General features: G+C 35.5%; 9 protein-coding genes across 9 annotated transcripts; 3 read left to right on the forward strand and 6 right to left on the reverse strand.

The window, feature by feature from the left end:
• Positions 1 to 183: 183 nt before the first annotated feature.
• Positions 184 to 8193, reverse strand: TVAGG3_0987040 (dedicator of cytokinesis DOCK family; the record flags this gene model as incomplete). Its single annotated transcript, XM_001582512.2, has 1 exon — positions 184 to 8187. One exon carries the CDS (start codon positions 8185 to 8187, stop codon positions 184 to 186), a length of 8004 nt encoding a protein of 2667 aa, XP_001582562.1.
• A 1743-nt stretch (positions 8194 to 9936) lies between these two features.
• Positions 9937 to 12115, forward strand: TVAGG3_0987050 (uncharacterized protein; the record flags this gene model as incomplete). The annotated part of the gene is made up of 1 exon (XM_001582511.1): positions 9989 to 12067. The coding sequence occupies one exon, from the start codon at positions 9989 to 9991 to the stop codon at positions 12065 to 12067; it is 2079 nt and encodes a 692-aa protein (XP_001582561.1).
• A 48-nt stretch (positions 12116 to 12163) lies between these two features.
• On the reverse strand, positions 12164 to 12838 carry TVAGG3_0987060 (uncharacterized protein; the record flags this gene model as incomplete). Its single annotated transcript, XM_001582510.1, has 1 exon — positions 12226 to 12813. The coding sequence occupies one exon, from the start codon at positions 12811 to 12813 to the stop codon at positions 12226 to 12228; it is 588 nt and encodes a 195-aa protein (XP_001582560.1).
• Positions 12839 to 13118: 280 nt separating this feature from the next.
• Positions 13119 to 14175, reverse strand: TVAGG3_0987070 (L-threonine aldolase-related family; the record flags this gene model as incomplete). Its single annotated transcript, XM_001582509.1, has 1 exon — positions 13120 to 14175. The coding sequence occupies one exon, from the start codon at positions 14173 to 14175 to the stop codon at positions 13120 to 13122; it is 1056 nt and encodes a 351-aa protein (XP_001582559.1).
• A 216-nt stretch (positions 14176 to 14391) lies between these two features.
• Positions 14392 to 15021, reverse strand: TVAGG3_0987080 (uncharacterized protein; the record flags this gene model as incomplete). Its single annotated transcript, XM_001582508.1, has 1 exon — positions 14392 to 15021. The coding sequence occupies one exon, from the start codon at positions 15019 to 15021 to the stop codon at positions 14392 to 14394; it is 630 nt and encodes a 209-aa protein (XP_001582558.1).
• A 457-nt stretch (positions 15022 to 15478) lies between these two features.
• On the reverse strand, positions 15479 to 16187 carry TVAGG3_0987090 (uncharacterized protein; the record flags this gene model as incomplete). Its single annotated transcript, XM_001582507.1, has 1 exon — positions 15521 to 16153. One exon carries the CDS (start codon positions 16151 to 16153, stop codon positions 15521 to 15523), a length of 633 nt encoding a protein of 210 aa, XP_001582557.1.
• A 160-nt stretch (positions 16188 to 16347) lies between these two features.
• On the forward strand, positions 16348 to 17907 carry TVAGG3_0987100 (DDE endonuclease family; the record flags this gene model as incomplete). The annotated part of the gene is made up of 1 exon (XM_001582506.1): positions 16348 to 17907. One exon carries the CDS (start codon positions 16348 to 16350, stop codon positions 17905 to 17907), a length of 1560 nt encoding a protein of 519 aa, XP_001582556.1.
• An 80-nt stretch (positions 17908 to 17987) lies between these two features.
• On the reverse strand, positions 17988 to 19776 carry TVAGG3_0987110 (positive regulation of cilium movement; the record flags this gene model as incomplete). Its single annotated transcript, XM_001582505.1, has 1 exon — positions 18535 to 19776. The coding sequence occupies one exon, from the start codon at positions 19774 to 19776 to the stop codon at positions 18535 to 18537; it is 1242 nt and encodes a 413-aa protein (XP_001582555.1).
• Positions 19777 to 22385: 2609 nt separating this feature from the next.
• Positions 22386 to 23716, forward strand: TVAGG3_0987120 (elongation factor 1-alpha 1 family; the record flags this gene model as incomplete). Its single annotated transcript, XM_001582504.2, has 1 exon — positions 22386 to 23699. One exon carries the CDS (start codon positions 22386 to 22388, stop codon positions 23697 to 23699), a length of 1314 nt encoding a protein of 437 aa, XP_001582554.2.
• Positions 23717 to 23744: the final 28 nt, after the last annotated feature.

Raw genomic sequence — 23744 nt, forward strand, 5'->3', positions numbered from 1 at the left:
CTAAGAATTGAAATTGTATATGAATATAAAATCTTTCAATACACTTTTTACGTTGGATGAAAATGTTTCAAGAATATTCTATAATCAAACTGGCCTTAGGATACTTATTTCTGACTCTAAATAAAGAGAGAGGGAAAAAAATACAATAGTAAAAATGATTTGTTTTTTTTAAATAAAATAAAATTAATAATCTTCATAATCACGTTTGTAGTTAAGTGGGTCATCCTCCAGTTCTGTCTGTTCTATCTGGTAGTTCCTCTCCTGCGTGACAACCTTCAAGTAGTTGTTGATCACTGAGACTCTGACCTTTGCGGAATCTTGGTCTTCTCCTTGTGTTTGTGCTGCTGTAACGTAAACAGATGCAGATTTCTTGAGAACGTCGGCCAAAGAAACAGCTTCTGTCTTGACTTGTTCGTCCTCGAGAGAAGCACCAACTTTGTCGCAGAATTCGTTTTGAGAAGCCTCGTTGATCCATTTCTCAAGCAACTGGATTGGCAAGTTGTATCTGTATTCCTGGAATCTGTTTCTGAAGTTCTTCGATGGAAGCATAACTTCGATACTTGTGTTCAAATGGTTAAGTTCTTCCTTGTATTGTTTGATTGTCTCGATGATTGTGAACTGTGGAGTGATGTTTGTCTTGGACTCAGAAAGAACTTCAGAGCACACCATGGAGCTTGGGAATTCGAAGTTTGCTGTGAATGAGTATCTGACGTTGCCTTCATCAACATAGAATTCTTTTTCGTTGTTGAATTCATGTAATGAATGCTTTCCTTTGAGAGCGAAAACGCAGATATTATTCAAAACTTTAGAAGCGGATTCGAAGGATGGATAACTCTGTGCTTGTTCGCCGTGTTCGAAGCGGTTGTATGTTGGATCATTCAAGAAGAGAACGAACTTGTCGATTGTTGCAATTGGAGAGCAGTAAATTCTCTTTGACAAGATGTTTCCGTTCTTTCTTCTCTCAGTCAAATAGAAGAACAATGGTTCTTCATTTGCTCTTGCGAAGTCTCCGTACATTGCGGACAATTCGCCGGCCTTTCCTGTGAGTAATTTGTACCTTCTCTTCATCTCGTACAAAGCAACTAATTGTACCAATGTGTGTCTGTGCAAAAGGAACAAACTGCGAGATTTAGCGGCGTTTGCAGCTCCTTCGCAAGCATCAATTACTCCATCTGCTGTGAATTCAGGTGAATCGATAAGCAAGTGCCTGTACTTCAGTTTCGCGTAATCGATCTTTGCTGAATTCTCTTCGATGATTGATGGAACGTAAGAGAAGTCTAATGAAGGAACTCTATCGTTGTGAGCGAACAAAATGATGTTGTAGCAAAGCTGTGCAATTCTCGTGTATGTGACGAAAACTGCTGACCACAAAGATGCCTCCATATTGACATCGACGATCTTGTGGAGCCAGCGCAATCTGAGGACTGGATAAGTGAAGAACTGGTCTGCAATCTTGAGCATGTGGATTGTCTGGAATTCTGGAGATTTGTTCGATGATTTGAGCTTCAACAACGCTGGATAAATAACTTTTCCTGCGTTGATTTTCTCGAGAACAATTTCAACATAGTGTTTGATCTTGAAATTGCTTGCGAACAAATACAAAGTATCAAGAAGAGCTCCGTAAATCTTCAACTGATAATTTTCTGATTCCATGACAATATCAGTGTAATTGTAGTAGAAGTAATGTGATGTAACAATTACATGTCTCGTTGTCATATATTCCATGAAGAAGATGTGCAACAACAATGCTGCACCGCCTGCTCTTGAAATCCTCAAATGTCTCTTGCAGAGTTTGAGGCCGTAGTTAATTATCGTGTCAAGAGCGGAGTTGTGTGTTGTCAATAGATCATTTCTGAATCTATCAATGACATTGCACAAAATGACAATTGTCTTGCCCATGGAACTAGGTTCCTGCAATCTGTTCATCAATAATAAAAGAAGTGAAGTGACTTCATCAATTGCAGGCATCATGTTGAACTTGTTCTTGAGGAGTTCGACGTAGAAGAAGAGGTATCTCATTGTGATTTCATTGAACAATGCGTAGTTGACTGCCTTTGAGTCTTCCTTCATCTGGTTGAGCGCCTTCATCTCATTGGAGAACGTTGTTGACTTAACAGTTCCCAACAATCCATGTGTTGTTGGTGGCTGCAAGTTGAGCTCGATGCAGAACTTCAAGAATGAGAAGAAATTCTTCAAATCTTGTGGTTCGTAAGATTGAAGTTTCTTGATCATTACTGATGTCTCACATTCATGGATGATGAAGAGAACAGGGATAATGAAGTGCTGGAAGAACTTGTAGTCTGATTTGACTTCAACTTTGTTGTGTAATTTGATAGCCAAATCAATGTAAGGCAACAAAACAGTGGCTGTTTTCTCCAAAATTACAGAGAATTGTTCTAAATCTCTGCATAATTGAGCGAGCATGTAAATGTAGGAATTCATGAGAATCAAGTCGCTGATTGCGAATGATCTCTTGATGCCTTCCAACAAGTAATTGATGATTGCGTTATCATTGTGTTTGTAGGCAATGATGGCAATGAGATTTACTGAATGGAAGAAGACCTCGAAAACAGAATATCTCAAGAATAAAACGATTTGTTCCTGTGATTTCGTTGAGATATCTGGTTTAGGAATTGGCGGTGGATGTGGTTTCTTCTCTTTAGGATCCGGTGGAGGGAACAACGGTGTCAAATCAGTTTGAGAAACATTAGAAGTGTCTTTGATGAATGTTTCTAACTGTTGGACAACGAATTTGGCATCGAAAAGTGGAGAAACTAAGAAGAACATGTTTGTGAATGCCTTGTGAGCATTTACTGTCATTTCTAAGTTATAGAAATTAGAAATTAACTGTGCAAATGCTCTTGCCATCAAACCGAACTCCATTTCAACTGTTTTCAGTGATTTCTTCTCTTTGTATGTCCATGCCAATGTTGCTGTGACAATGTTCATGATGATTGGAGCTGTCCTGATGACATTGATCAAGTAATGCAATCTCTTGGCACTGTTTGCAGAGAAGATCAAGTTGGAAACATATGAACCAATGGAATTAAGTAAATTCTTTGGCAAATTGTCAGAAATTCTACTTGGCAAATAATTATTTGTCAAATATTCATTGATAATTTGCTCGAGATCATTGATGTTCTCGTATTGTGCGTAGATGTTGATCAACAATCCAATGTTCTTTTCATTTACGAGCTTAAGCAATCTTGTTGTTACAGGAATGATTGCGTTGTGGACATCAGAAATCTGGAGTGATTTGATGTCAATTGTATCAACATTGCAATCTGGAGAGAAAACAGGGTTGAACTGCTCGTGGATGAAATAGAGCTGTGGGATGTTGATGTTGAAGTAGAACTTGGAGTTCTGGTTCGGCTTCTTGTAAGGAATATAGTTCTGGTTGTTGAGTTTCTTCTGTTCGAAAAGTGGGAATTCTACGTTATTTGCATTAGAAATCCACTTCTTTTCTTGGTTATCGAATAACTCGATGATGGAGATCTTGTAAAGAGTTGCTTGTCCGCTCCCTTTCTGTGTCCAGAACTGTATTAATATGTGTGTCTTCTTTGTTGGAGGCATCATCATGTAGAACTGAACAACATCAGGGAATCTCGTGTTCGTTGATGTTGGAAGAGATGTTGATCTGTAAACAGATACTAATTTGTTCGATTTGTAATCCAAAATGTTTGGAAGTCCCTTTGGATTCTTGAGATCTGAATCATCTTCCAAGTAATGGGCTGTGAAGAAGACATATTTGGCTTCTTGTGGCTTCTGGAATGTGAAGTGAATATTCCTCAATGTTATCAATGGAGATGATTTGTTTGTAACTGCGAGATTGAGGAGATTTGGCTTGGATGATTCCGTCCAGTTGTATGCGACATCTCCTGGTTTGTTGTCATGTAATTCGACCTTGAAATCGATATTTACATTGACTTTGGCTTCAGGAGATTGGCTGAGTCCTTGTGTGAGGTTGATGTCGTTCTCGATGTCTTTGTTTGTCATCATGATCATATGGAAAACGTCATTGAACTTGATTTCTTCCTTCAATGATCCGTTTTCGTTGAATAATTTGCACATTGAAACAGCGAAATTCGTTGGATATTCTTCATGTGACAAAACATCTTTTCCTGTCATCAAATACAACATGAAATCATTTCTCAAGACTGCAGCGTTGTGTAACAATCTCATTACCAAAACAGTGTTTGGATTTCTGTTTGGAACTTCGAAATAAACATTGTCATTTCCATTGATTGTTACAGGAATTCCATTGGCTGAAATGATCCAATAACATGGTTGAGAAATCATCAATCCTTCCTTCTTATCGAACAAATAAACCATGATATACATGTAATCGATTGTCTTGTTCTCAACAATGATGTTGTTCAACTCGACTTTCAAATACTTGCTTTGATGGCTGTTATTTGTTGTGTTTATTGGTCCTTTGATGAGTGATTGATGATGCAAACTCTCGTATACAGTTCCAAGCTTTGCAAAGTGCAATTCTGGAACATAGTTTGCCTTTGCAATTTGTAATGTCAACTGAGCAACTTTGTATGTATTGATGTAGTCAATTGAATGGATTTTATCTTCTTCAGGTAAGAAGAACTCATTCATCAAGTTGTCTTTGTTGACATTCATTGGAAGAGGAGGAGCAATGTATACTTTCAAGTGGGAATTAGTTGTTGTATTTGTATCTAACAATCTGTGATCACGGTTGTAGAGGTGAGGTGAAGTCTGTTCATTGAAACTATCGTCCTGATAATCGTTATCTTCAATTGTCAATGGTTTTGTATTGAAAATAACATCTTTCTCTTCTTCTGGAGTAAGTTTTCTCAACTGCATCTCAGGAGGAAGATCCTTTCTAAGGTATTCGATGCCTTTCTCGTAATCAATCTTCGTTGGATCGTTCTTTCTGAAGAAACAAAGAGATAACTCTGTTGCAATCTTCGTGAAAACTTCTTTTTGCTCTTCATCCTGCAAATTCTTCGCGTATCTAATTGTGTATGTATATGATTGGGCGTATTCGTTGTTTGCAGGATCGATGTAGCTCTGAAGAAGTTTCTGTTGGACAGCGAGTTTGATCATGACTGCAGGTGGATTGGCGATTTCATACAAATCTTGGATTTTTTCTAATAATTCTTTGACGGTTTCTCTCAATTTTTCTTCATCTTCTTCGCCAAGAAAAGCAATCAATGATTTCTGGAGAGGATCAAATTGTTTGTAAGCAACAATTCTTGATGCCTGGAGAACGTAAATGGCGTGTTCTGCGAAAGCACGCTTTGCATTTGATTGGATATTCTCCATTTCTTGGTTAGTGATCTTGTAAAGTTCCAAAATCGCTTGTTTGATGAAATCTGCGTCTTTAGGAATTTGCATTGATGTTGCTTCTTTTACAACATTCCAATACTTCCTGTCTCCGTAGATTTTGGCTGCGGCTTCGATGTATTCTCCGTATGCTTTCTGTGTGGAATGGATTTGTTCATAGGAGTTCTCGAATGGTCCTGCCTTTTCCTCTTGTTTTCCAAGAATTACTAATGCTTTATTTAATAAGTTCGTGGAATTGACGTAGTTCTGGGTGTAAGGAAGAGAGTCAGGGACATACCACATATTGTTTATGTCTGTGATGATTTCTGTGAACTTCTTCGACCATTCTTCGCTTTCAGTGCCTTCTCTCGTTGTCTTTGATGATACTTTCTTGAAGATTGGCTGTATCTCGTTGGACATATCGACAAAGAAGACTTTGAACTTCGATTCTTGGTCGGAAACGGCTTTGAACTCGGAATCAAGATTATTAAGGACTTCCAACAACTCGTTATCGTGTGCGTAGTCTGTTGAAAGGTGGCGGATCTTCCATGATGCCATAATCATCGAGTTATCGGAGTCGGCGGTGTTGATATCGTTGTAATAACTGGAAATTGTGGAAAGAAGGATGGAAATATCATCGCTCGTGGTGTCGATCTGAGGAAGAACGGATTTGGCATTTTCTAGTAATATGCCAGTATGGATTGTGTAAAGTTGATGTAAAATAAAAGTGACAATTTCCAAGATCTTGGCATGGACTATCTCGTAGCGGGCCAATTCCTTTTCCAAGATGGATTGGATGGATGACTCGACCTTTACGAGTTCGGAAACTACATCATTCGGTTCGTATTCGCGTTCTTCGAACTTATCAAGCTCAGCAAGCATTGTTTCGTAAGCTTCTTTGGCAAAAGGAAGAAGCTTAGAGATGAATGACTCTCTAAGGAGGTTATCGAAATTATCTGAATCATTATTAGGGAATGTCTCAGTTACGGACTTGAGATCTTCCTGTACCATACCCTTAGAAGTGTAGATTGGCTCTTCTTTGAGGCTAATCATGCTGATATGATCGATTGCATTCAATAATCTCGTTTGAACATTAGTTTCTGAGGCCGCAAGCTCTGAATTGAACTCGCCTGCACCCTTAGTATTATCATGGATGTGACGTAATACGGAATGGATGAAGACAGCCAACTCGATGATGGAGAGTTGCTTTACTGGCTTGATGTATGTACCAATAAGGCCGTCAATCTTTTCGTTTAAGAGGGTAGCGGCCTTTTGGAAGAGCTCCGGTAACTCGAGAAGCTCTTCTGAGTATTCTGACTTTTTAATAGCGACCATGTCAACATAAATCGCTTGTTTAGAGAGCTCTTGTGATATACCGATGATCTTGATGTAGTCTTCGTGAGTTTCTGTTGTTGTGTTCTGTAATTGTTCCATAAGAGATTTTACGGTTTCAATTGATGTTGTAATGAGGTCATTTTGCTTTTCATCGTTAAATCTAAGGCAGAACTCGACATTCTTGAGGTTCGCGTAAGACTTTGCAGAAATGCGAGGATTAATGTAGAATTTGAAGAGAGTTGCGATATGTGATGAATGAACCTCGTTGATTCCGCGATCACCAAAGATGCTCTGCGACTTCGAAGCAATATCGAATGATTTCTGGTCAGATTCGACGTTTGAAAAAACTAATTCTTTCTTCTTGAACGTTAAAGCGTTCAATGCCATGTTCATTCTGATAATGCTAAGCTCGAAGAGTGAAGCATCATCGTAGAACTCGTGTTGGTAAAGAATTGAAGCGAATCCAACGAGATAAGTAAACTGTTCTTGCATAAGGCGGCGTGGGTTAGTAATAATTTCCTTGTTGATGACTGGAGCCAAAAGATTATTAAATGACTCCAAAAACTTCGAAAATTGAGTCAAATAATCTTTGACTGTAGAAAAGGCCGAATTTTCGGAAGCAAGAACGTGATCAATTGCTGCCTTGGCTGTAATGACTGGGCTCTTGATATCAAGAGGAGTTCCTGTTGGGATTCCGAGATAACCCTTTGCTTTGATTAATTGATCGGAAAAGTACAGCATCTTGGAAAGGGCGAGTGGAATATCGTAGCTGGTCCAAGCGCGAGCAAAGTTCGTGGCGGAATATGCAAGCTGATCAATATAATTTCTGATATTTACGAGATCAGCGAAAGCAATTCCCTTTAACTCCAAATCATTTTGGTCTATCAAAGGCTGTAACTTATTCCTGTAGCTAGTGAACTCATCGATGATTTGTGAGACGTTCTTGATTTGAGCTTTTCTGAGCTTGAGTTGCTCGGCATTTTTAGCTTGTTCCATCTGCTGTATGTATTCTTGCATCAAACCAGCTAGAAGCTTGACGTTCACCATTATGGCATACTTTGGCATGTTTGGGCTGTAGCGAGCAATTCTAGCTGCGAGAGCATCGATGAAGGTCTTAAAATCTTGGACCTGCTTTAATTTTCTGTCGTAAAACTTTGCTTCTTCGGATTTTCCATCTTGAATGTTATATTTGTAATAATAAAGTCCTAAAAGATTTTTATTAATAAATTCGTCGATAGCTTGTTGTGTATCTTCGAGTCCTTGTAATTCGTTTGTTAATGTTTCGAGATAATTTTGGAAGTTAAGTAATTTGGTAACGATTGGGAGCTTCTTAAGTTCTATTAAATCATCATATGGATAATAATCTACAATCTTGAATTCTTGAAGAAGACCATAGATTGAAATCCAGCGATGATTAATTTGATCGACTGATTGAACCTCTTCAACACGTTTCTTAAGTGTGTACAGTGTGGTCGATAACTCTGAACACTCCTCATGAAGTGGTTTCTGAATTGAAGAGATCTCATCATGCGAGGTCTCAGGGTCTAAAGTCATTTCACTATAAAATTATTTGAGAGCAAAAAAGTGACAGTCATAAAAGGATAAAATAATGAAACTTATGATTTCAACTTGAGTAGTATTTTAATTGGCCCACCAAAGAGTGATCTTTCTATATAGTTAGTTAATCGGGTCAGGAAATGTAAATTCGAAATTGAAGCTTTTCAAACCCTTACATACGGTAGTTGAAATTGCCTACAGCAGTATTAATGAACGAATATATAATAAAGAGCTGATACCAAAAATTCAAAGGTCTTATAATTTAATTTATAACATAACTGAGTAAAACAAAATGAAACCTTTTATTCATCCATATAAATGCAAGTTTTTCAATATAATGGCTCTTGAATGTTGAAAAAATTATTTGATAATCAAAAAATTTGGGAAAAAATATATTTCAGAGACAATTTTATCACATGATTCGAATACCTTAAGCGAATGTTTCACAAACACTCCCTAAACTCGATAATCCGTAATGAAATGAAGAAGCATCAATAATTACTGGGTTCTTGCATATATGGTCTTATTATATTGTTCAATAAAAGTCTAAACCTCATATTACAGCGAAATGTATTCAGTACTAATTCTCACTAAAAATTCATTTGACTTCTATTTGGGAATAAGGTATGGACACCTCGTTTTTACTTGAATACTTTAAGATAATACCTTTTATCTATTTATCAGCTAAGGTAGCATAGTTTCAAATCAACAAATCTGTTCATATTCCATTTTTCTCAATAATAAAATGACCATTGTATCCTAAAGAATCTAAATATTTAATTCTCTTCCAGTGGATGAGGTTCATTAGTTGAATTATGAGCGCTCGATCGTTTTTTTATATTTTTATGTTTCAATTTCGGGAAGGTGAATAATTACAGAAGAATGGATTGATCAGCCGAATAAGGTATTAAAATTTACAGGAAGTGGAGACTTCACTGGGCAGACAGCCAACAGTGATGTTTATCACTTAAAAATTTCGGGTTTTACTAGATTATCTTCAAATTGCTTCTATAAATATAAAGATTTAAAGAACCTTACAATCCTTGATACAACAACATACATAGATGACAACATTTTTGGGCTTGAGTGCCCACTTCAATATTTTTTTCTTCCAAGCTTTGTAACAAAACTTAGTTATTTCAATCCATTTGATACATGGAATATATCTTATATTGAAGTCAGTCCATTAAATGAATACTACATCGATGTCGATGGAATTGTATTTACTAGAGATATGAAAAAGCTTTATTGTTATCCTGCAAAGCATCCAGGTGAGTCATATATCGTTCCAGATGGAGTTACAACTATTGTTGGAGATGCATTTAGTTGTGCATTAATCCTCAAAGAAATTTTTGTTCCTCCATCAGTAAAAGTTATAACAGTCTACTTCGCAAATCATGTAATAAACCTAGAGAAATTAGTCATTTATAACAGAAAAGAAAAGGTAAATCTTTGTCAAAATTTTAATACTTGCTTTTTTAAAGTTTTGAAACCCGCAGAAGAAATCATAATGTATCTTCCTTATTCGCTATGCTACTGCAAACTGAGCAAGAGATGTCCTATTAGTCACTTTGATTATTCGATATATCTAGGTATTATTATTTGTTCATGATGTCTATGAGTTAGTTTCATGGGCTGCAGATTAAGTATTTGATTTAAAGATCTTCAATTCTGATTCTTTGTTTATTCTTTGGTAAGTTCTTTTTTTGACAGAAAATTTTTTTTGATTTTGTAAATGGGCAATAAGCTAACTAGGGAAATCCAGAATCTTGTGGATTTCTCTTCGGAAAAATCTCTTATGCTACAGCCTGTTATCCAGATTATCAACAATGAACAAGTTAAAAACATATTATTAGTGACAGAATTCACGTTATATATCTTATCTCAGAATGAAGAAACCCAAAAGATTTCCATAATTTCATCACATCCTCTTATCACACTAAAATCAGGCTCAAGACCAACTGAAACAACAATTGTTTTGAATTTTTCTAAGGAAACACTAACATTTTTATGTGACAAAAATGATTTTATCTTAGAGACAATTGAAATTGACCTTCGTTGGCTACTTATTCCAAGAGAATTACCACATCTTAAAACAAAACTCGGTCCTGATTCTCCATCTAAGGATAAATACCTAAACCTCGTCGATAGATACAGGGCTCGAATGTTTTGGCGTGGAAGACCTGCTTCAAAAGCAGAAATCGAAGTTCTACGAAAATATTCAAGTAACAAACCAAAAGAACTCCGAATATCCTTTATCACTGATAATGGGTTATCACTATCTTCAATTTTGCTCTCTATTGAAATAGAAGTAGGAATTGATACTTTAATTATTGATAATGTACTTGATCAATCAAAGTGGGAGATAGTATCTCAGTTTCTATCGAAAAATTCTACCATTCAGACTATTATATTCCAAGCAGATATTGGAGATGATACGTTTCAATCGTTGATTTCCTCTGTTTTAGCAAATAAGAGACTCTACATCAAAAACATTATTTTAATTTCGATAACTATTACTACCTCTATGCTCCAATCTTTATCAATGTATTTGTCAGGAAAAACTCTTGATTCTATTTCAATAATTAAGTGTAGATTCGTTAAAGACTTTGCTGAATTCATTGAAACTATATCAGAGCATGGAAGAAATATTACGAAAGTGAAGCTACAAAGTATAAATTTACAAAATCGAAATTTATTTATAGGAAGTTTTACTCAAGTTACGCAATTCTATCTCAAAAGATGTGGTATTGAAATATCGAGCTTCATTCAGACCCTTTCTTTGTTCAGTAGGACTCATATTGAATACGTAGATTTATCTTATAACAATGCGATGGAAACTATTAGTGATAGATGCATTTTACCATTTTCTATATCAACAATTGTTGCAGAGAATGTTGATTGGAAGAACAATAACCTGTTTAACATGTTAAAAATTGCAACTCAAGCTCCATCAAAGATTTCTTTACATGTTGGCGATGCAGAACTAACTGAAAATGATTGGAATGAATTATTCAGTAACCTTAGTCAGCTGAATCCTTCTAGATTGGTTTGTTTGAACTGGAGAAATAATCCAATCCAACAACCATTCGCTGATTTCATTGAAAGGATGCCATCATTGGCATTTTTATCCATTGCAGGATGTCCCAATATACAACAAACTAACTTAATTGATGTAATTTGTCAGCATCCACTAATTCAGTTGTTAGATATTCATGGAACAAATCAAATGAAGTTAGGGCCGACTAGTGGACAAATTCTACTTAAGTTAAAGAACGCAAAAGCCTTAAGAAGATTTGATATCTCAAATAATTATCTCGGATCTCCACTTTTATCGAATGTTCTGAAGATATTTGGAACTATTAAGAACTTACGTTGTATATTACTTGATAAAAATGATCAAAAAGACATTTCTTCCTATGAAGATATAATTAATTTCTTAAATTCAAGGAAGGAAGTTGTTATTCAGTATCCAAGTAATGATATTAAGACATTGATGGATCTCAATCTTCTTACAGAATCGAAATTAAATAAAACTAGATCATTTTTCAAAAAATCTTCCTCTATGGGAAACAGATGCCCTTATGCAAGTGATTGGGAACGAATGATTGAAGGAAACTACGTTGAAAATGAGGTTGTTGAGGAATTTATTGAAGATCCAACTTCTTCTGACTCAGAAAATGGAAATCCATCTGAAGAAGCGTCATCACAACCTGATACTGATACAGAACCACCACCATCTGCCCATTCTTCATATGCAAATAGATGGTCTATGGATTTCATCGAACTTCCTCATAATAATAACGACGAAATCATGAAAATATTATCAGACAGATATAATATTGACTACCTTTGTCAAACTCTTAACTATGCTTAGTTATTCTTTGTTGTTTGTTTTTTATAAAAGAAATTGTTTTGTTTTGCGCATAAAATCTAATCGTAAAGCCTTTTTTCTCTAAAAATAGCATATGTAGTATATTATATACATGATTTTATCAAACAAAAAAAGAATATAAAGAAATTTGTAAAATTATCTTAGACATGTATACCTGGAGCATTTTGTGCTTGTATTTGTTGAAGTTTGGAAGCGAATTCAGCAGAATCTGCTTGGATTTCATCTCGAATTTTTCTAATTTCTGAATTAGAGTTGATTGTAAGCTTTTTAGCTGTAGACCTGCTACTTTGAGCAGTTAGAGGCTTGACATGAAATTCAAAATTGGTTTGTATTTGTGGTGGTTCGAAAGTAAATTCAGGGAATGGAGAAAGAGGTGGAACAGAAGACTCCTTTACAAGCCCATCAAAGTTTTGAACAGGAGGTCTGTTAATCTGCGTTGCTGTAGCAAATCTTGAAGAGTGTGGTGTTACGAGATTTAATCTGTCATCTGGCTTATATGCTGGTTGTGGTTGCTGCTGAGGTCTTTGAGGGCTTCTTTGAAAATTGAAGTCATTTTGTGGTTGTGGTGGTGGCTGTTGTCTTTGAATTTGAATTTCATCTGCCAAAGGTGGAAGAGGAGCCTGATTTGCACGACTAGGTGTTCTTCTTTGTTGAGGAGGAGATTGAGGAGCTCCTCCAAAAATATGGCTTTCCATTACTTTCTTCTTATTTTCTTCGTTCGTAGTCATTTTGTCACTTTTCATATAAACTTTTTTTCAAAACGTTCATTTGTAATCATCACAATTTCAAATATCCAGCTTTTACTGAAAACACCATGAACAGTTGCCTATACAAACAAAACTCCAGCGATCTTTTCCTTTGTATGAAAGATGAAACAGATTTGACGATATCATCGATTATCTTAGTCGAAGTTTAGTTGTTTCAATGGAGAGAGTTATTGTTTGTGTGTTCTTCATAGTAATCTTTTCGAATTGGCTTCTTATTGATAAATAATTATTTAAAAATTTTCATTAGAAAAAGAAAGTAAATTAAATCTATCTGCTAATATCTTTATTTATAAAATTACTGTAAGTCTTGATAAGGGCGACGAAATCGTCGACATCTTGTTCTGTTGTCTGCCAAGATGTAACCCAGCGATATAATGAGATGCTAAGATCCCAATCGTAGAAGTGAACTCCTTTCTCGTATAATTTGTCAGCAAGTTCCTTTGGAATAATAATGAAGAATTCGTTTGTATTAAGAGGAAGCCATGGTTTAACAGATGGGATATCCTTAACTCCATCAGCTAAACGCTTGGCCATAGCGTTTGAATGTCTTGCGAGTTCGAGCCAAAGATCATCCTTCAAATAAGCAAGCATTTGCATAGCGAAGAATCTTGTCTTAGACATAAGTTGGCCAGAACGTTTGTGGAGGAAATCGAAGTTTTCTGCATCGCTTGGGTTGAAGAAAATAATTAATTCGCCAAGAAGTCCGCCATTCTTTGTAGCGCCAAATGTAAGTACATCTACGCCAACTTTCCATGACATTTCAGCTGGTGTGCAGTTAAGATTGACTAAAGCATTAGCGAATCTAGCTCCATCCATATGAACCTTAAGTCCGTACTTGTGAGCTTCATCGCAGATTTCTTTGAGTTCAGCGAGTGTGTATACTTGACCGAGTTCTGTTGTTTGAGCGATTGAAACAACTGTTGGCTTTCCAGCATGTGGATGTAATCCTTTAGCGGCATTTACTGTTTCTGATATTAATTTCGGATCGAACTTGGATGGGGATTTTGATCTGTGCATAAGACGGCCGCCACCTGTAAAGAATGATGGTGCTGTGCATTCATCTGTAAGAATATGAGCAGAATCGGAACAAAGAATTGTACCGTATGGTGGGCAGAATGCTGATAATGCAAGGCAGTTTGATGCTGTGCCTGTGGAAGCGAAATAGTAAACAAGGTCATGTTCAAAAACTTCTTTAAGTCTGTCTTTTAAGGCTGCTGTTGATGAATCGCCACCATATGAATTATCTGTACCTTTGTTACCTTCTACGATGGCTTCAAGAATCTTTGGATGAATGGCTGAGACGTTATCTGAAGCAAAATTCATTTTGGTGTTCGAAGAACGTCACTTTTTCCTTTAAAAAATTGAATGAATACAATAAATTGTATTCATGAGAAAAGCAAACTCTCTTAATTACAGACAATTTCCAAAAAAATTAATTATATTCAAATTGATCATCGTTTTTCAATTCAGATTTTTTGCTGTTTTGCGACCATTGTTAAAAATTGGAAGCATTGAATCAGGAGGCGAAGTATTTATTAATCATTCATACAAGAAAATAAAAATAAAAGAAAATATTTGCAAGTTTTGAATCATAACAGGTAAGCTAGTAATACATGGTTCATATATAATTTTTTTGCTAGCTCTAACCCATAAACTTACAACATTTACACCAACTCCGTTAGATGGTATCGTAACTTGTTTAGCCCACATCACACCAGTGTAACCGATAGCAAAGTACCAGTCCGTAAGACCTTGGCATCCATCAATAAGAGCATCAGAATCACTTAAACAAAGACCACCCCAAACGCAAAGATCATCCTTTCTATCAGCAAGAACCTTAATATATTGATATCCTGTTACGTTGCAAGGTTTGTGATCGCTTTTGATGACCTTTGGTTCATTCAGTGGATTGTTTTTCTGCTTCCAGACGTTGAAAGTTCGTAACTCTGGATAAACAATCGAAAATTGGAAAAGACCATCAGTATCACGATACTTATCATCGATTTCTGTGAGAATTGAGTATTTGTATTTCTTATCATTCCACCTCGCTTCGTTTTTGTTTGTAAAATACCCACCAAGTTGAATGTCATGGTAAAATACTTTAAGGTAGAGTTCATTATCTATAAATCCATACTCATATCTTCCTTTCTTGAAAGTAGTGAACTCCATTCACCACAATTTTTTGTTTCTTATTGATGTAAAAAATCTGAAGTACAAAAGTGACAAAGTTATCCATACCGTCTGACAATTTCATCAATTGATACCTTAGTTGCTTTTAGCATAAATGCTATATTCATATTTCAGGCTTTAATTAAAATCTCCATCCTCACAACGCTCCATTCTAAAACTTTTGATTCAGTTTCACTAATGAACAATTGCATCCCAAAATATTTTTAATTTCTCTTGAGAAAGCAAGGTCGTTACATTCATCAATTCGGTTTTATTTTTATGCTTCATTTATAATGCTATTCTCAGCGATCCAATAAAAAATTTTAAAAAATAAAGAAACCATTTGTGATAGATGTATCAAACAGGTCGCTAATTTATATTACAATTTTGTATCCATATAAAATTTGTTGATTACTTTTCAAACTAGATTTTTTATTCGTAAAATAGATTCAGCTATCGAGAATAGAAAAAATTTAATTAGCAATTCAAATCTTTTTTATCATGTATCCAACAATATAAAAATGAAAGATAATACGTTGAATTTTTGTAATATCGGAAGTATGTTAGCAACGCATGATCCTTGTATAATATTTATGTTAACCTTAACCCAGAGGCTTACAGTATTTACTCCAGTCCCATTTGATGGAAGTAAATTACCAGTCCATTGCTGTCCAGTGTAACCAATAGCATAGAAAAAATCTTTCAGTCCTTGGCACCCATCAATAAGAGCACCAGAATTACTTAAGCAAAGACCACCCCAAACGCAAAGATCATCCTTTCTATCAGCAAGAACCTTAATATATTGATATCCTGTTACGTTGCAAGGTTTGTGATCGCTTTTGATGACCTTTGGTTCATTCAGTGGATTGTTTTTCTGCTTCCAGACGTTGAAAGTTCGTAACTCTGGATAAACAATCGAAAATTGGAAAAGACCATCAGTATCACGATACTTATCATCGATTTCTGTGAGAATTGAGTATTTGTATTTCTTATCATTCCACCTCGCTTCGTTTTTGTTTGTAAAATACCCACCAAGTTGAATGTCATGGTAAAATACTTTAAGGTAGAGTTCATTATCTATAAATCCATACTCATATCTTCCTTTCTTGAAAGTAGTGAACTCTAAAGTCATTTCAAGAGCCTTGTACCGATAAACTAGCCTTGTACTGCCATTTTATGGTGATGTAAAGTATTCAAAAATTTTGCAATGTAAACCATTACATGGCAGAAACTTTAAAATAAACAAAAACATGACACTTAGTACAGGGGCTTTTTGGCTGGTGAAGTCAGATAAAACGTGGCTCAAGTGCTCGTTTAAAATTAAAAATGGAATTTCTCACAGTCGAATTTCTTGGTAGACAACAAAAGTTTATCATCAATTGTCGCGCCGAAGGTATGATATATAGTCAAACTAAGCTTGCATGGGAGGAAGAATACCCAGATCTCGGAACTTTAACATCCAATCTCATTGCTACTGCACTTAAAAGAGCTGCATTAGGTCTATACTGGGAAAAAGGGAATCATGGCGGTGCAGATCCATACCTATGCGAGCGTGATCAGCTCACTTTAAAAGAAATTATCGAAGATTCTGCTTACAAAGGTGAAGCTCTAGAAGCAGCTGACATTATTGACGAGGCGTTCAAGTTGAAAGAGCTCAGAAGAGATTATGGTTACAGATTCCTTCTTGAGATTAATTGTCCTACTCTTGCAGAAGAAGTTATCAATACTCTTGGTGGTGATGATGTATCGAGACCTTATGTTAACCATATTTTACAGCAATTGCATTGCAAGCTTAAGGCATGCCAAGAGATTGAAGAATCAAGATACATGGCGTGTGAACCAAGAATTATCGAAGAATTCTACGATAAACATCGTGAAACAATCGAAAGTACTCCAGAGGAGTTGATTTTTAGTATCGATGAAACATTCATAAACAAATTTAAGAAGAAGAAAGTTGCATTACCTGAGGAGATAGAGCATATGATCGCCAAAGGAATTCCAAACTTTCTGCACATTACAGCTTTATGCGGATGCTCAATGACAGGCAAATCTGTCCCACCTCTCTTTGTTCTCCCATGTATTGCAGAACTACCTAGAGAACTGAAAGTATTCCAGCGCGAAAGACATTGTTGGTTTACTTCTACGCCAAAAGGCTGGGTGAACAGAAGTGTATTCTTATTGTATTGCATTTTCTTCATCGAGTGGCTTAACTTTGAACGCCAGAGAATGCCAGAAGATATACGTGACAAGCCTGCTCTCATTGTGTGTGATGGACACTCCAGCCGCGAGAATCCTCTGGCATTGTTCCTTTTGGCAAGTGCCAACATCAAATTAATTGTTCTTCCCGCACATACAACACACATTTTACAAGTATATGATGTTGGCATTGCCAAAAGATTAAAGTCCAAATTCACGGATTATCTGAGAGATTACATTAAGGCACCGAAGCAAGAGTTCAACAGCAATGCTGCAATGATGCGCTACGCCATTATCTACTCATTTATTAGCGCATGGCAAGAATCAGTATCATTAAGAACGGTTCAAAATGCTGCTGCCGCCTGCGGTCTTTGCCCTTGTTCTGTAGAAGCTCTCAAACATAATAAGTATGTTCGTGAATTGACTCCTGCAGAAAAAGAATTGCAAGAGAAAAGAAATTACCGTAATCGAAATCGTTTTAACATCAATGGTGAAGAATTGACGATGATGGACATGATTTGCGCAATTTCTGACAATATTAAGAAGAATCCTGCAAGTCACAGATTTTGCAGGAAGCCAGAACAAGACACCAAGGAACGTTTCTACTTTTGGATTACAAACTATCTTGATCCCAGCACTGAGTTGTTGACAAAACTCCCTAATATGCCAGGTTATAGTCCAAATGATTAGGAAAATTTTCCAATTTTCCAACAAAAATTTTCCAATTCTCCACCAAAAATTTTTTAATAAAATATTATTTTACGGCATTGCCCGTCACTTTTTTTCGGTACAAGGCTAATATCACGGTATAACCCCCCTGAAAAGACTTTATTCACCACAAATTTTTATTTTTATTTTATGAAAAAATTTGACAAAAATTTCGAATGAGCTTTGAAAAAATCAACTTTACAAAAAATCAATAATAAATTGAAGGTCTTTTTTACTTGTATAAAATCGCAATCATATCATAAATATGTCTTGATTAATCAAATTGATTCTCTTTTGAAATGAATACATCGGATTTCAAGCTTACTTCCCATGAATGACATTGATGCGGATCAAATCATCATCCATTACATCATATAAATCCTCCATTAAACTATGAACAATTCATTATTCAATTCTATGTATTTAAAACATTTGTTCATTGTGAAGTTAACTATAATTCTTATTATTCCAGCCTGAAATGATGATGACAGCAATATATCATTTTTTTGGGTCTAACACTATATGATCATTTCATGAAGTAAAAAATTATTTATATGCATGGATAAAAACAAACAAAAATAATTATAAAAAATATAAACATGAATGGCATCATGCTTCACCTCCTTCAACTTTCAAATGTGATAATTCAAACCCAGGAATATGGCTCACTGGAAGCTTCACAACAGTCTCATAAATCCGCTTGTTTTCGGCGCTCATTTCAACCCCAGGTCCAAAAACTTTTTTGTAGTTTGAGCCGGATTCACCAAGTGCTCTTTCGTTTGCAATAGTATTATTGAGCTCTGGATGGCCTATTACAAACATTCTCCACATGGATTCGTCCCAAGAATATAGTCTTGATGAAAGAATACTTTGAATTTTTCTTAATGGAACGGCAATCTTAATAGTATCAGTAATTAGTTGCGTTTTCATTCGTCTCTCAACACCTCTATGCGCCTCCAGCATTGGTCTGTAGTTTACTTCAAGAACCCAAGGATTTAAATTCTTGTCAAGTAAAATATCGAAGCCGAATATCTGAAAACATCGACTGTACAAGTGTGGGGGGCATTTAGCAAGTTCTGCTTTATGTAGTCGATTTATTGAGGATAAAATTGTTTTAATAATGCAGTCATCAATTTTTTGCCATAAAATGTCTGTATTAATACCATTTTCTCGCATTTTCTCAAATACATCTGATATCAAGCGGGATATCTGCTTAAAATCTGTCTCTTTTTGCTTATTTAAGCCAACGTTTGTGATTCTGCTAAATATTGGATCTTTTCCTTGTTCTTCGGCACAGAATCTTGCAATACCCTCTCTGTACACGTAAATTCTTAAAGGGTTCAAGGATGCAACGAGTGCATAAACTCTGAGATCAAATTTTTTGTTTTCTATGGTATAAGAATCAATATACTCTTGTGCAACAGCGGATTCTTCCGGAACATCAATTCCAGCCTGGGGTTCAACAATAGTAATCCCTGCTCCAAGAGATCCTTGATCTGGTTTGATAATCCATGTTTTCTTGGTTGTTTTCAGCATATTTTTAAACTTATCCATTTCATCAGGCAAAATGTATTGTTTAGGAATGAATTTATATTCGTTTGGAAAAAAATTCAAAACTTCATTGATGCACATAGCTAAAGATACTTTTCTTGTAAGAATTTCAGCAGAAGGAATTCGATTTGTAACCTGCCAAATTAAGAGCTTTTCGAAATATTCTTTACATTGCAAATCGTCTGTCCATTTTAAAATTGCATGTGATGAATTTACTGTGAAACAGCAAGATGCGTTTTCAGCTCCTTTTAATACCTGATCAAAAAAATATCTCTCTCCTTTCACGAGGAGAGATATCATCTAATAAATTTTGAACAAAATATTATTTAAGAGAAAATTAAAAAGTATTTATTATTATGATAATATTAATATTTTCATATAAAAAATATATGGATAATTTCTCCATAAAAAGTGTCATTCAATTTTGTAAATTTAGATTTTAATTAATTTGAATAAAATAATGTATCGAATTAATTTAATAGATAAGTTTTATAACCTTAAAAATCAAACATGGTAATCGTCATTGTTTATCAAATGATAATGTGTAAGGAATCTCATTGCCAAGGCATATACGGTTCATCACAAAATATTCCAAAATTCAAGTTGGAAATTCCCAAAATGTTCGTTTTGCAATCGTAGGATAAGAGTATGAATAAATCAGCTTCTTGTAAGAAAATCTAAGATACTTTGTTGTAAGGATGTCAATTCGGAAAATTGTTTTCATTTTAGGAGAATATAATTTTCCTTTTGGAAAATTTAAAAAGTGAGACGCGCAGGATTCGAACTTTTTTAAAAGTTGATTTAAATATATTCTAGTGTGGATTCTAAGGATAATATCATATTTAAAATAAGAATATACTAGTTTAGGTGGTATAATTTTTTCGATAAATTTGAGAGCATGTACGTTTAGGACATCAAAAGTGTCAATTCGCTCAGCGAAAGCTGAGCTAGCTTCGTTCTCGAAAGAATAGGGAAGGAGTGAAAGAGAGTGATACAGATGTTGACACATTCATATCATTTCAACAAATTTTGATCAAATTGAAATTCAATGAAATTCAATTCACTTCATATCCTTCAGTCAGTACATCGACATCCTTCTACATCACAATGATAACTCGTGCATCAATAGTTCTACAACTAACTCAGAAAAAACAAGATTTTTCCTTCCAGCTTACAGCTTTTAAAAAGTTTCGATGATAAAAATCACTCTACTCTTGTTTATCGATATGTTGTGATAGTAGGTAAACGTATTCTTATCGATATTAATAAAAATATTTTTACGAAAATCTGAGCCAATTACAGAGTTATTCATAAAGTCCATGATAACTGTAATTACTTCATCTTTGTTTTATATTTGAATAAACAATTTAATTTAATTTGCATAATTTTTTGTAGTTGAAAGACAGGAAACTTATTTGAGTTTGTATTATTTTTATCGTTCAATTCATTGTATATGTGAGTGATCCAGATATTTAAGATATTTGTTAATTTTATGAGAATAAATTTAAAATCTCATGAAATATAAAGGAGAGTAATATTTTTCAATTTTCTTTTTTTCTTTCTCTCAAATATTTTCTATTGGGAATTTTCTTGTTATCAAAAAATAATTTTAATATTTGTTTATTTCATTACATACAATAAAATTTTAAAAACTCTATTTGTTCACAAGAAAATTTTTTGCCTTCATATGAAGAAACATTTTGTTCTCCATTTGATGCTGAGTCTAAATCTCGATTTTTGAATTTTCTTCTTTCCAAATTTCTTTTTTCCAAATTAGAAGTTTAATTCAAATTTTCAATAGTTTATATATTTTCTCAAACCGTCTCAGATTTTCTCACTTTTTAGGGATTTTCTCTCAAAGTATACAAAAATAGTAATACCAATACATGTGTCTAATATACTTTAAAACCATCGTGATAAAATTCAAAAACGAAGAGTTCTTCTCTCCAAATTTTTTTCAAAATCAAAAAAATGAGATAAAAAAATACGTTTGGAAAATTCATTTTTAGCATTTTAGGAATTTTCTCACTTTTCTTCCAAATTGACATCCTTATTTGTTGATATTGTGAAAGGATATGTTCAAATTTTTTTTTGAAATTTAGTGAACAAAAGCCATTATGTTATTAAATGAATATATTTCAGATAAATTAATAAAACATATCATTGGTTCTTAACAATAATGAAAATATGAAATTCAAATTCGGAAATATAGAATGAATTCAGAAAAATTATGCCTCCATCATGTTAGAATATATTAGTAATAACAAATTATTGATTCAGATTTTCCAAAAAAATCGCAATGAATGAAAAACGTCGAAAATAAATAAAAAATTCATTTTAAAAACAAAATTTCAAAAAAAATTTGGAAATATTTTGAACTTGATTTAGCATAATTTGTTATAAGCTCCATATCTATTTATGATTTATTAATGAAAGAAGCATTCGCTTCAAATATTTTTGCAACAATTGATTTTTTGACGCGAATAAAGCAAAGTTCAGAGGAAATCAAAAGAAGAATATCCAGTTTATCCCCATGTGGCATCAAATCACAAAAGCAATCCCTTCATTTTTGTTTCAATTTTCAATAAAAAACTTTTTCAATTGATGAAATGTAAAGCATATTGATCAGCATCAGAAATCATATTTTATTATCATTTTTTGGTGATTGATGCCACATAAAAATCACGGTCTATCGGCCCAAAAAATACATCAATTATAGTACATTATAAGAACAATATTATATCATGATTGTTGAAATCTTAAGGTATTGAAACCAGGACCATGGCAAGCCGAAAATTTCCCACAAATGAGGTCTTCTCAAATTTTTATTATGCTCACAATTTCTCTCAAATTTTTGGGCTCAATTTTGTTAACTCGTAAAGGATCGTGGTCCTTCACTTTGTTTTCTCATGGGTAAGGAGAAAGAGCATATCAATATTGTCGTTATCGGACACGTCGATGCTGGCAAGTCCACAACAACAGGCCACCTCATCTACAAGTGCGGCGGTCTCGATAAGCGTAAACTTGCTGCTATCGAAAAGGAAGCTGAACAACTCGGCAAGTCCTCCTTCAAGTACGCCTTCGTTATGGACTCCCTCAAGGCTGAACGTGAGCGTGGTATCACAATTGATATCTCCCTCTGGAAGTTCGAAGGCCAGAAGTTCTCCTTCACAATCATTGATGCCCCAGGACACCGTGACTTCATCAAGAACATGATCACAGGCACATCCCAGGCTGATGCTGCTATCCTTGTCATCGACTCCACACTCGGTGGTTTCGAAGCCGGTATCGCTGAACAAGGCCAGACACGTGAACACGCTCTTCTTGCCTTCACACTCGGCATCAAGCAGGTCATTGTCGCCGTCAACAAGATGGATGACAAGACAGTCAACTACAACAAGGCCCGTTTCGACGAAATCACAGCCGAAATGACACGCATCCTTACAGGCATCGGCTACAAGCCAGAAATGTTCCGCTTCGTCCCAATCTCCGGCTGGGCTGGCGACAACATGACAGAGAAGTCTCCAAACATGCCATGGTACAATGGCCCATACCTTCTTGAAGCCCTCGATTCCCTTCAGCCACCAAAGCGCCCATTCGACAAGCCACTCCGTCTTCCACTCCAGGATGTCTACAAGATCAACGGTATCGGTACAGTTCCAGTCGGCCGTGTCGAATCCGGCACAATGAAGCCAGGCATGATCGTTAACTTCGCCCCATCCACAGTTACAGCTGAAGTTAAGTCCATCGAAATGCACCACGAATCCCTTCCAGAGGCTCTTCCAGGTGACAACATCGGCTTCAACGTCAAGAACGTTTCCACAGCTGATGTCAAGCGTGGCTACGTCGTTGGTGATACAAAGCGTGACCCACCAGTCGAATGCGCTTCCTTCACAGCTCAGATGATCATCTCCAACCACCCAGGCAAGATCCACGCCGGCTACCAGCCAGTTTTCGACTGCCACACAGCTCACATCGCCTGCAAGTTCGACAAGCTCATCCAGCGTATCGATCGTCGCCACGGCAAGAAGGCTACAGAGAACCCAGAATACATTCAGAAGGATGATGCCGCTATCGTCGAGGTTGTCCCATCCAAGCCACTCGTCGTCGAGTCCTTCCAGGAGTACCCACCACTCGGCCGTTTCGCCATCCGTGATATGAAGCAGACAGTCGCTGTCGGCGTTATCCGTTCCGTCAACAAGAAGCCAAACCCAATCAAGTAAATAATGTCTAGCTTATTTGCTTTATTTCTAATTTCTAAATTTTTT

This window comes from Trichomonas vaginalis, chromosome I (genome assembly GCF_026262505.1).
Source record: "Trichomonas vaginalis G3 chromosome I, whole genome shotgun sequence".
Classification (NCBI taxonomy): Eukaryota; Parabasalia; order Trichomonadida; family Trichomonadidae; genus Trichomonas; species Trichomonas vaginalis.